The sequence below is a fragment of the Aythya ferina genome, assembly GCF_964211825.1.
Source record: "Aythya ferina genome assembly, chromosome: 8".
Classification (NCBI taxonomy): Eukaryota; Metazoa; Chordata; class Aves; order Anseriformes; family Anatidae; genus Aythya; species Aythya ferina.
The window spans coordinates 5,630,534-5,642,753 of NC_140304.1; the positions used below are offsets into that span (position 1 = coordinate 5,630,534).

The following is a 12,220-nucleotide window of genomic DNA, read 5'->3' on the forward strand; positions in this document are numbered from 1 at the left end:
TTAAACCAGCATAGGTGCCCTGGTGAAACATGTTTAAAAAAAATTAATGTGAAGGGCACAAAGTAAGATCTCTTGCATACTGAGGCTAGCGCAGCTTTCCAAAATCACATGGGAAACGTTGCAATGACACTTGTCGAGAAGGTCCAATAGATTTAAAGATAAAATTATTCTATAAAATATGAATTCACAAGTGATGGTGTGATAACAAGCTAGTGTAAAGATGTTTTGCCTTATCCCAGTTGAAGACAGTCTAAATTGGTTGCTGGACCAAAAAATACATTATGATAGCTGTTTTTCTGTATGATCTCAATTAACAGATACTCAAAAATGCCTTTACTTGAATTTTGATAAGTTTATTGCTGCATTCTTGTGTGGTCACTATACGCGTTTGTTAGTTTCTTACCTGTTTTTGGAGTAGCAGGCCAGGAACAATAAAACTACTTTATATGTGAGTGTCACAGGACAACAGCGTTCTTTGCATGTTGGATGGTAGAATGTCAACAGCCTGTTTCACAGATTTTATAACTCCACCTACTGATTATCAGTGTAATTAAGCCTGAGTGGCATGCAAGCAATCTACGCAAGAGGAAGGGGGAAATACCACTTGCTGTGTAGGCAAGGCACAATATTGGTACCAATTACTATTACCTGTTGATGAACCACTGATGGGAAAACTGGTGACCTCTTACATTCTTTGTCATGATGTCAGATGTGTTCTTTGCCAGGCGCTACCCCTGGCCAGCCTGCAAGAGCTGCCCCCAGTTGGCACTGGGGCACGCTGTAGGATTGCGGCTCCCTGCCCCTGGCACGATTGGCAGGATGATGTGAGGTGTGTCAGTCACAGCAGTGCCCCAGACCGAAGCGAGGCACGTTTCAGATGCTTCATAAATCTGACAGTCTTGATGTCGTCCTGAGGAGGCTGCTGTTCGGGCTGTCACGGGGCTGAGCTCAGCGCCCTTGGTGTAAGCGGGTTGTACGAGCCTGCTCTGCCAGCACCGGAGAGTGTCTGCCAGCTCTGAGACCTTCAGCAGGGTTCGCGCTGTTAAGATGCGAGAAAAAAAAAAAGGGGTCTTTAAATAAAATAAAAGTTAATTTTTCTGTGGCCTGCCCCTCACAACCAAAGCTGTGTTAGCAGGGTTCCCGCTGCCATTACGCCACTAAGTCCTGTCACGGGGGCGAGGCCTCGCAGGGGCGGGGCGGCCCCAGGCCTCGGTGCGCTTCCCTTCACGGGGCGGCCGGCGGGGCCGGGCTGTTTGGCGGCGCCGAGCCGCGGGGAGCCCTCAGGAGCTGCGATGAACCAAGCCCCAAACGCTCCGTTTTTTCCCATCGCGAAGCAAGCCCCGTGCCACGCAGGAGTGAACAAGCTGTGCCGGCGGAACACGCTGTGAGAGGCTGCGCGGAGCAGAGCTTCTGGCCGGAGGACAGCCTGGCAGCCCACGCTTGGTGTGGATGGGATATGCTGAAAAGGCTGAACTCTGCTTAGGCTGTGGACATTGGTGCGCATACCGATCTGTAATTCTTGTAAGTGTAGCATTGCAGTAACTTCTGCAATGTTTTCATACGCTGGTTTTAAGCCGTATAAGAATTGTGGCTGCTTTTGGACTGTAATTCTGTAAGAAATTTTAGATACTGATAATTTATGATTTTGGATCGTGTCATATTAGTTTTTTTTTATTAGATAGATGACACCAGGTATGAAAGACAGTGATTAATTTAGTAATGCACGCTCTCTTCTCCCACTTTTTTTTTTTTCCTTTTAGAAAAAAAAAAAATACTATTATTAGCACTTGTGGTATTTTGGAAATGCCAGCGGAGTTTTGTACCACTGACTTAACCCAGCAGAAGACAAGTTGGCAGGCCACGGTAGAGTTGTTCAGGAGCAACAATCCCCTCCCATTTCCTCTGACTTGCAGCAGGTGCATCTCTGCCTGGCTCTCTCATCCTCCCAGTGGGAATACAGACCTTTTTTTTTTTCCTTTTTTTTTTTCTTCCCCATCCCCCATTTCAGAAGCATTTTGAGGCTAGACCCTTCAGTCTGCTGGGGCTTCCAACACCTCCATTCCCGTGTTGCTGCTTGTACTGACACCAGAACAGCCCTAAGCCTTATTCCAAAGAAACAAGATGCTACATTCAGTCTCCTCTTCGAGCACTAGGCCCTGGGCTATTTGGTCAAAATACATTCCTACTGCTTTGTGTAATTTAGTTGTTGCTTTCTCAATTGCATTATTTACTTTAAGGAAACAAGGACATGGATCTGCTTCTCTACCAGTAAAATTCTACAGCTATCACTGATTATAACATAAGCACACAACAGGAAAACGTTACATTAAACATTCAGTGGTTCTTAGGTTTGGAGTTGTTATGGTCGCTTCTGTATTTGAGGAATCTTCAATATTTGTGTTTGAATGGTGGACATCATGTCTATCATAACCTCCAAAATACCGTAATTTTCTTGGCAAGTCACGATAAGGAACATACGACTTTTCAAAGTCCTTTTTTAAATATGCACAAGTCATAGTAATGGATTATGAAAAAAAAAAAAAGATGCCATGCAAGGATAAATAGCAACAGAGAGTATTACACATTAAAATGAAAAATAGAATGCCAGTTTCAGTCTATATAAACCACTCAATCCTTTGGTGTTTGTGATTAGTTTCATTTTTATACTAATACAAATACTACTTTGTGCATTAGAGACAGCCTATATTAAGCAACATCACCATTAGTACATGAAGTTAATGTGGCTTAGATAAAACTAATTCTCAAATGGAATGAAAGTCAGGTGAAGTTAAATAAATACGATGCCAGGGATTAACATTTAAAAGTAAATGCCTGTTCTGTAATGTGTACTTTACCCTCTTGCAGGAGAATAGAAAAGCAGTAAGAAGAGCACAACTGGTCACAGAGCACACCATGGGTATCTGTTTTCTTCTGTTAATTGTAGGGGTTTGCTGGGCACAGTACAACCCCAACACTCAGGCTGGGAGGACTTCTATTGTTCATCTCTTTGAATGGCGCTGGGCCGATATTGCTCTTGAGTGTGAACGCTATTTAGCTCCTAATGGATTTGGAGGAGTTCAGGTATGTCTGTTCCTATCAGTAGGTAGTAAAATTGCTTCATTGATGGTAATTTCTTTTTCAAATGAAAATATTCAATTTACCAAAGGACAGGTACTGAAACAGAAAAAAAAAGAATAAAAGAAATTGGTAGTGCGAGTAGTAAATGCTGGCAATATGTTCCTCAGCCATCATTATGTTAGAGTGAATTTATTTCATCACTCCAAAGCATATGTTTTGCTCTATGTGCTATTATGTTTAAATGAATTAGAATTGCTTATCACTGGCTAAACCTCTAAATCTTTTTTTTTTTTTTTATACTACTGTGAATAACCTAAACTTATCTGCTTGATATTTAAATCAAAAGAAGTGCTCAAGAACTAGATAAACATAAAATTAAACTATGACTAAGAAAAATGAGCTCCCAGGAAAAGTACCAAAGTGCTGAAGATTTCAAATAAATTAAAATGCTACTAATTCTGTTCACCCAAGCTGGCAAGCTTCTCTCTGCCTGTCAGAGTGTCCGAGTACGCCATTAAAAGGCCCAGCTTCACATCATTTCAGACTATTTGATCTGTGAGGCATGCAGTCCAAAAGATGATTAGGAAACTATGTCCATGGACATAATTTTTCTAATATGTTTCTAACTGCTGAACATCTGGGCCTAAGTCTTTTAATTGCAGCTCGCTACAGTTTAAGAAGAGGATACTGGGGATCTGTGTGTGTTAAGTATTGTGAGTTGCTTCCATTAAAGGGACCTTGTTTTATATTTTTATGTTCTTTCTCTAACAATACTGAGCAAACGTAATTAAACCATTATTGGTATCCTGTTACCAAGAGACACCATCTTATTCACAGATCTCACCTCCAAATGAAAACGTTATTGTTGCTGACCCCTGGCATCCATGGTGGGAAAGATACCAGCCAGTCAGCTACAAGCTTTGCACACGATCTGGAAATGAAACCGAATTTAGAGACATGGTGACCAGGTGCAACAGTGTTGGAGTAAGTGCTTAGAAAACCTTGTGGTGTGTGTAGCGCTAGGATATAGACATCAGCTAATGTAGAAGGGAAGACAAGGTAGCTGTGGAGTAAAGATGTTTTTCTTCTATGTGTTGAGCTGTGTGTTGTACCACAACTGCCGTATATTAATAAAAGAAGTATCTTAAATAAAATGTTGAGGGAAGCAAGCAAGCAGAAATAGGAGGATATGGCAGGAGGTAAGAGAAAGAGAACATTCTTCAGATAGTAGCACTATGGAAAGTAACTTTCTTAAACTGAAACATGAGCATCATTCTGTAGGTGCATATTTATGTGGATGCGGTAATCAACCATATGTGCGGAGGTACTGCTGGTGCTGGCAACCATTCTACTTGTGGAAGCTATTTCAGTGCAAAGACTGAAGACTTTCCAGCTGTGCCATATTCTGCCTGGGACTTTAATGATGGTAAATGTAAATCTGAAAGTGGAGACATTGAGAACTATCATGATGCATCTCAGGTAAAACCTAAAACTATAAATGCATTTTTATGTCCATCTGTTTCAGGGCTGTTATTTCTTTGCTCCCTTTTACTGTCAGACATTATATAGAAAATAAAACTCATGGAAAACTATCCTAATTGATAATGGAGGTTAGCGTTACTATCATGAACTCCAGTTCTTTATCTAGAGCAAAGGGATAGGTCTACTTGAGCTAATGACTCACCTTAAGATTTAAGTAATGTGCTTAGGTATTTTATAAGGAGAGTTTTAAAGATCATTAACTCTATTTAGGGATTCTTATTTGTGTTTTCTGTGCTTTAAAAAATATGAATTATTATTTACCCCTTGCTACAATTTGGAAGTTTTCTTTGGTCATAATTTCAGAAGAGAGAGATTAGGATTTACTAAAGAAAAACAGTAAGGCTAAAATATTGAAAACCAACTTTCTTTTTAGAGATTTCCCTTGCTAAGAAAGACCTCCTTTTGTGCAGATAAGGGGAGTCTGTCTGTTCCTGTGTATCTAATTATATGGTCAGGACTTTAAAACTACCACAGAACTGAAATTATTTTATAAAGATAAATATGTGTTTTGCTTGAGCAATGTCATGCCTTTCAACTGTATTTAATCTTTCCTGAACCTAAGTTTAGGGGAGAGGAGTTTTAGGGAAATGGCAGAAGGGGGGAGATATAAATGTCTCTGGGATGTTGAGCAGCTGTAAAGGGTCATCTCTATTGTAGGTTCTTTAGTACAGGTTGCCACATAGGCTGATGTACCTTGCTGTTTCCACACAGATGTGTCCATAGCTGTGGAAACCCAACATAAGATTTATTAAACATATATTGAGTATACTGAAACACTTTTTTAAAATACTCTTTTTGTGGAAATCTATGACCATCATTCTGTATTTACAAAAACTAAGGCAAAAAAAGAGACAGAAGAGAAGAGTTTAATGTTTAGTAAGACTATAGAATTCAATATATTTTAAAGATTTTGAAATATCATTTCCAGAAATCTTACCTGCATCACAAAAGAAGTAAGTGGACTTGAAATAATAATGAATCCGCGTGTTAATACACTGGACTAAAAATAACATGATATTTTTGCCTTATACTTGCATTAAAAAGCTGATTATAGATTTAATTATGGCTCTCTGGTACATTCCTTCATCACTTGCAGCTGTGTATGCTGGGCAAATGTAGGCTTTGTAATGCTCCTTCTACGTAGAGGACTGTCCATGATGTCAGTCTAGATGACTGTCCAAGGTGTAAGATACGCGTGGTGAATGATGAACAGGGAAGGTTTCCTTTTGTCGTTGTAACACAGAGAAATTCAAAGAAACATATATAGAACATTAGATTTAGGTTGCGGGGTGAAAAATGTTTCATTTCGGAATTTTCATACAGGTCCGAAACTGCCGCTTGGTTAATCTTCTTGATCTGGCCCTGGAGAAGGACTATGTGCGCTCCAAAGTTGCAGAGTATCTGAACTACCTCATTGATATTGGTGTAGCAGGGTTCCGGATTGATGCTGCCAAGCATATGTGGCCAGAGGATGTGAAGGCAATTTTATACAAGCTGAAAGACCTAAATACTAAGTGGTTTTCTGCAGGAGCTAAACCTTTCATTTATCAGGAGGTAATCTCTATTTTCTTAATTGTAGTTTACATACGTCTTTTTTGCAGACAGAGTGTAGACTCAGTCCTGTACCTAAAGCAGTGCTTTGCTTGAGCTGGGCCTGAGCAACTTTCAGTCTTGATCTATAGAAAGTGATGTCAAGATTTAACAACCATAATTTGAAATATCTAATTTGCCTGCAGAAGGTCATTGACATGAAAAGTGCCTCAATTGTTTTGCACCTTTTGGAGCTAGTTAACCTGGAAATCTTATTGAGATGTAATTTACTGCATTGAATTAAATGTAAAAATTCTGTCAATCTCAAAAAGGTAAGATTTCAGTCTCAGAATTTTAAATTATAAGTACATAAATTGCAACAGAGTATTATAAATGGTGATTACGTCTGAAATGGCAACTGATTGCATAATGGTCTGAAACTGTTTTCCCATGGCACAGCCAGTGTTCATTTCACATTCCCAATTTGTGTATGATGTTTCAGAAAGAAATCCAAGTAAGAAAAACAAAAAATAGATTCCAGTCAGTAAAAGCTAAAGTTGCCAGATACATTATATTAAAAATGTGTTGCCAAAAGATCTAAGGCAAATAGGTAATTGTCCTTTACGTATATCATGAAATAAGTAATGAGGTTGCCCATGTGCTGGAAGCAGAGGTACTGGTGCTTACATTTTAGATAAAGCTCCTGCGGCCCAAGCTATAATTATGCAGTAGTCATCGGACACAGTAAATAGATTGAGGATGGAGATGCAAAAAAAAAAAATATAGTGAGTTTGAGATAAAATTAACAAAATAGCAATCAATGCAATATTGAAAAGAAATCAGATAGTAATATTAGCAAAAGTAGTGACTTTTCATTACCCCTTTCTGTTCTAGTTGTAAGGAATGTTCTTTCACGTATTAGGTAATTGACTTGGGTGGCGAGCCAATCACAGGCAGTCAGTACTTTGGAAATGGCCGAGTGACCGAATTCAAATACGGCGCAAAACTGGGGACAGTGATCCGCAAGTGGAATGGAGAAAAGATGGCCTACTTAAAGTAAGGGCACCCATCGTGCAGCTTGCCTAGGATACGCTGGATGCACAGCTTGGCGGGGTAGATTCAAGTCCTTGTGTTTTTGGCCAGGAACTGGGGAGAAGGCTGGGGCTTTGTGCCTTCTGACAGAGCCTTGGTCTTTGTGGATAACCATGACAACCAGCGGGGGCACGGGGCTGGTGGAGCTTCCATTCTCACCTTCTGGGATGCCAGGTAAGGAATGCGGGGTTGTCTGGCTGATGCCTCTTCCTCTTGCTGATTTGTTTGTCTCTTTGTTCCCCAGCATGCTTTCTCTAGCCACGTCTCATTATGCTTTTGGCCCAACAGGCTTTATAAAATGGCCGTTGGTTTCATGTTGGCTCATCCGTATGGATTCACACGTGTGATGTCAAGTTATCGTTGGACAAGAAATTTTGTAAATGGGAAGGTAAGTTTGTAACACTCAAGATTCACGTTTGCTAAACTTCTCAAGTGATTTCTCTGTCCAATCTTGGATCGGGTGGGTGGAAATTAGGTGCGCCATCCATCCAGCTTTTTGCTCTGCTTTTTCCAGTAAGAACTTTCAAATGTCTCTTTTCAATAAAAAGGACGTCAACGACTGGATTGGACCACCTAGCAACTCGGATGGATCAACAAAGTCTGTTACAATCAATGCGGACACCACCTGTGGCAACGACTGGGTTTGTGAGCATCGCTGGCGGCAAATAAGGTAGGAGACTGGAGCAAAACGCAGTAAAAGCAGTGACTTTTGCATGATGAGCCTCTTGGCTGTGGAGCTCTTGCAACTCCAGTGACAGCCATTCCTGGCATTTTCAGGAACATGGTTATCTTCCGTAACGTGGTAGACGGCGAGCCTTTCTCAAACTGGTGGGACAATGACAGCAATCAAGTAGCTTTTGGCCGTGGCAAAAAAGGCTTCATCGTCTTTAATAATGACGACTGGTAAGTTGGTGGGAGAGACCGTATCCCCGAGGAGAAGCAGAGCTCCCCAGACGGAACGCTGAAAGGTCTCAGGTGTTGGGAGGGGGGATGTCCTTCAGCTAGAGCGCTGACAGGTGAATGGAGAACATCGAAAGCAAGGCTGGGGTGTCTGAGTGGAGCGTCTGAAGATGTACAGATTGCTCGTTAGCATCTTGAGCATCCCATTCCTGTGGTCTGCCGCATATATCGTGTCATCTCCAGTACACCCACAGATGAATTCACATGAGAAGAGGCTGAGGCTGTGGACAGAGCAGTGCCCAAGGATGGAAGCAGTAGGAGCTGAAGTTTTGATAGTTCTGAGCGTGGCAGGCACTCTCTCACTTCCCTCATCCAAACTTGCCCGTCCAATCCAAGCCAGTCCAAGCCCGTTCAACCCTAATGGATTGAACGCTCATCACAATTAGGATTACCTTTAGCAGCACGCGTCCTGTTGTGAAGCTCTTTTATGCTTTGATTTTGTCCTGTTCTTTTCTTCCAATGAGAACAACTCCTACAGCCTGAGCTAGATTCACACAGTGGCCTCCCCATTTCTGGAAAAGGAGTGCAGGGAGAGAAGCAGGGTCAGGCTTAGTAACTCCCTTGCATCGCATTGCCTTTCCAAGTCATGCAATAGCATCAGCTTCAGAATTCCTTTACCCAGTTGCAAATATCTGTTTTGAAAACAACAGAGAAGCAACGTTCACTGATTTTCACACAGGTACATGAACGTCAATTTGCAAACTGGTCTGCCTGCTGGTACCTACTGTGATGTTATTTCTGGACAAAAGGAGGGCAACGCGTGTACTGGAAAGCAGGTGTATGTTTCTGGGGATGGAACGGCTAACTTCCAGATCAGTAACACTGACGAAGATCCATTTGTTGCAATTCACGTTGATGCCAAGTTATAACTTCAATCAGAATTTGTTTCTCTCCTGTCCGTCTGTACATATGCTGTTTCCCCCATTTGCAATTCCCTGGTGTTCAAGATCCTGTGACTCTCCGTTCCCAGTGAACAATAAATGGCAATCAATCTGAAGAGTGATGTCTTTCCTCCTAATGAACTGGGTCGTAGTAGCATTATCACGTCATAACTGGGGGCCATACCATTGGCAGCTCTTAAGGCTACCAAGAGAGCACTGCATTTCCCAGATCACAGAAACACAGAAGAAAATAAAAAATAAGACAAAAGAAGCCAGCACCTGGGAAAGTTAAAATGTTCTGTTTCCAAGGCTGATAGGTGCACGCATAGCCGTAAGCTGGAGCAGGCACATTGGGGCAGGCAGCTGCAAGCAGTGCCTCTGCTTGCCGGCAGTATGTCCTTTCTCTGGGGCAAAGCCAATGTGGAGCCCAGGTCAGCAGATGGGCTGTGCCAATCAGTTATTCCAGCCTTTGACATCAGTCAAGCCAGTGTGTGGCCTGGTTCACACTCCGTTTCTGTCCTTTAGCAAAGAAAAGATCAGTTCTCCCACTGTTATCTCCCGTGGCTTCCTGCAAACTAACGGTCATGCTGGCGGTTCCACAGGCTGGTCCACCTCTTTATTTATTTATGTATTTATATTATTTTTTTTCTTTGTTGTTAGGTTGTTTAGTGTTTTTTTTTTCATGCTCATGTTAACGTGCAGTCTATCACTCACAAAGTGTGTGATTCTATACTAGCTATGTGATGAACATTACCTAATCCCAAATGTAAACGTCTAGCCATAAAGATTGCAAGCTCTAACCACCATAACTTTTGTGGAAAATGATTGAAATGACACATATCCACCGGTGGTTTCTGTAAGTATTAGGCAATAAAGGCATGCAGAATACAGAGAGGGATATATCCCTGCTTGTAATCATTCCTCAATCCAAATGTTCCATGATGTTTGAGTGCAGCATTTATTTTATGTGATGTAGCAATTGAAGAGTCAGTCTTTGCTGTCTGTTTCATTCTAGAACGTCAAAGAAAATAATTACTGTCACTGTCTTCTTAAGTGAATTCAAAATTTGGTCGCCAATCTGTTCACTGCTTTTGAAAGATCAGGGCTGCACCCAGTCCCTGAAAAGGTGTTGGAACAACTTGTTCTGGACGCTATCTCCAAGCAATTCAAAGAGAAGAATGTTATTTGCAGTAGTCAGCACAGATTCACCAAGGGGAAGTCGTGCTCGACCAACCTTGTTTCCTTCTATAATGGCATCACCAGCTGGGTAGATGGGGGGAGAGCAGTGGATGTGATCTACCTTGACTTTAGCAAGGCTTTCCATACTGTCTCCCATGACATCCTGCTAGCAAAGCTAAGAAAGTGTGGGATAGAGGAGTGGACAGTAAGGTGGGTTGAGAACTGGCTGACTGGCCGAGCTCAGGGGGTGGTGATCGGTGGCGCAGAGTCTGGCTGGAGACCCGTGAGTAGCGGTTTTCCCCAGGGGTCGGTGTTGGGCCCGGTGTTGCTCAACATCTTCATCGATGACCTTGATGAGGGAATAGTGTCTGCCCTCAGCAAGTACGCCAATGACACAAAGCTGGGAGGAGTGGCTGATGCGCCAGAAGGCTGTGCTGTCATTCAGCAAGACCTGGACAGGTTGGAGAGATGGGCAGGAAGAAACCAAATGAGGTTTAATAAGAGCGAGTGTAGAGTCCTGCACCTGGGAAGGAACAACCGCACGTATCAATACAGGCTGGGGGGCGACCTGCTGGAGAGGAGTTCTGAGGAGAAGGCCGTCCTGGTGGACGACACGTTGACCATGAGCCAGCAGTGTGCTCTGGTGGCCAAGAGGGCCAATGGGATCCTGGTGTGCATGAAAAGGAGCGTGGCCAGCAGGTAATGGAGGTGATCCTCCCCCTCTACTCTGCCCTGGTCAAGCCTCACCTGGAGTACTGTGTCCAGTTCTGGGCTCCCCAGTACAAAAAAAAAAGACAGGGATCTCCTGGAAAGAGTCCAGCGGAGGGCCACAAAGATGATAGGGGGCCTGGAGCATCTTCCCTATGAAGAAAGGCTGAGAGACGTGGCTCTGTTCAGCCTGGAGAAAAGAAGACTGAGAGGGGATCTCATCAATGTGTATAAATACCTGAGGTGTGGGAGACAGAGGGATTTGGCCAACTTCTTTTCAGTGGTTTGTGGGGACAGAACAAGGTGGAGCAAGATGGAGCACAGGAAGTTGCGCACCAACATGCGAAAGAATTTCTTCACGGTGAGGGTGACGGAGCGCTGGAACAGGCTGCCCAGGGAGGTTGTGGAGTCTCCTTCTCTGGAGATATTCAAGGCCTGTCTGGACGCCTACCTGGGCAGCCTGCTCTAAGGAACCTGCTTTGGCAGCATGGTTGGACCCGATGATCTTTTGAGGTCCCTTCCAACCCCTACGATTCAGTGATTCTGTGATTCTGTGACCCAGCGTTTGTTTTTGTTCCTTTTGTTTCAAGCTCTTTTTGGTACATATTTGCTTCCTAAAACAATACAAAGAAGGTGAAAAAAGCAAGTGTCTTCCTGAACAACAACAGGTCTTTGAGATGAGTCAGGAAACCTAGAGGTACTGTCAAGATTATTGCTGATCTTCAGGTTTTTCAGAATTAGTTAGCACTGTTTTCTTCATTATTATTTCTTCTGCTTTCTATGCAGTGGTACCATTAAGTCTTCATGCAAACTAATGCTCGTGCCGGCTGTTCCAAAGGTAAAAGTGAAATGTAGGTCTTTCTCAGGCATACTCAACTTAGACCTTGTGAACCAGTTTAAAGGCAGAAATCCTACTTGCATGTGTTAATATAGAGTATTAATTCCAGTGGTACGTGCAGTGCTGAGGCCGAGTCTTCAATTTCTACATCACGTAAAATACACGCTGCAGTCCAACATGATGGAAGATTTGGATTCAGACATGATCACAAGCCAAGACACATCCATCTGACAGATGATGCCAAGCTGGGGAGATGTGTCTATCTGCCAGAGGGTAGGAAGGCCCTGCAGCGGGACCTGTACAGCTTGGATTGATGGGCAGAGGCCAAGGGGATAACGTTCAACACGGCTAAGTGCTGGCTCCTGCCCTCTGGCCACAACAACTCCATGCAGCGCCACAGGCTTGGGGCCGA

The 12,220-nt window shown here is 42.9% G+C and overlaps 1 protein-coding gene across 2 annotated transcripts; it reads left to right on the forward strand.

The window, feature by feature from the left end:
- Window positions 1–1,203: 1,203 nt before the first annotated feature.
- Window positions 1,204–9,199, forward strand: LOC311441006 (pancreatic alpha-amylase-like). Of its 2 annotated transcripts, none has more exons than XM_084528625.1 (11): window positions 1,204–1,521; window positions 2,866–3,081; window positions 3,916–4,062; window positions 4,360–4,557; window positions 5,944–6,174; window positions 7,073–7,206; window positions 7,294–7,416; window positions 7,531–7,630; window positions 7,791–7,912; window positions 8,020–8,145; window positions 8,882–9,199. In XM_084528625.1, the coding sequence occupies exons 1-11, from the start codon at window positions 1,450–1,452 to the stop codon at window positions 9,069–9,071; spliced, it is 1,659 nt and encodes a 552-aa protein (XP_084384751.1). In that variant the 5' UTR covers window positions 1,204–1,449; the 3' UTR covers window positions 9,072–9,199. The 2 variants fall into 2 exon arrangements, with proteins under 2 accessions (XP_084384751.1, XP_084384752.1); XM_084528626.1 differs by having other exon boundaries at window positions 1,224–1,496.
- The last annotated feature ends 3,021 nt before the right edge of the window (window positions 9,200–12,220 follow it).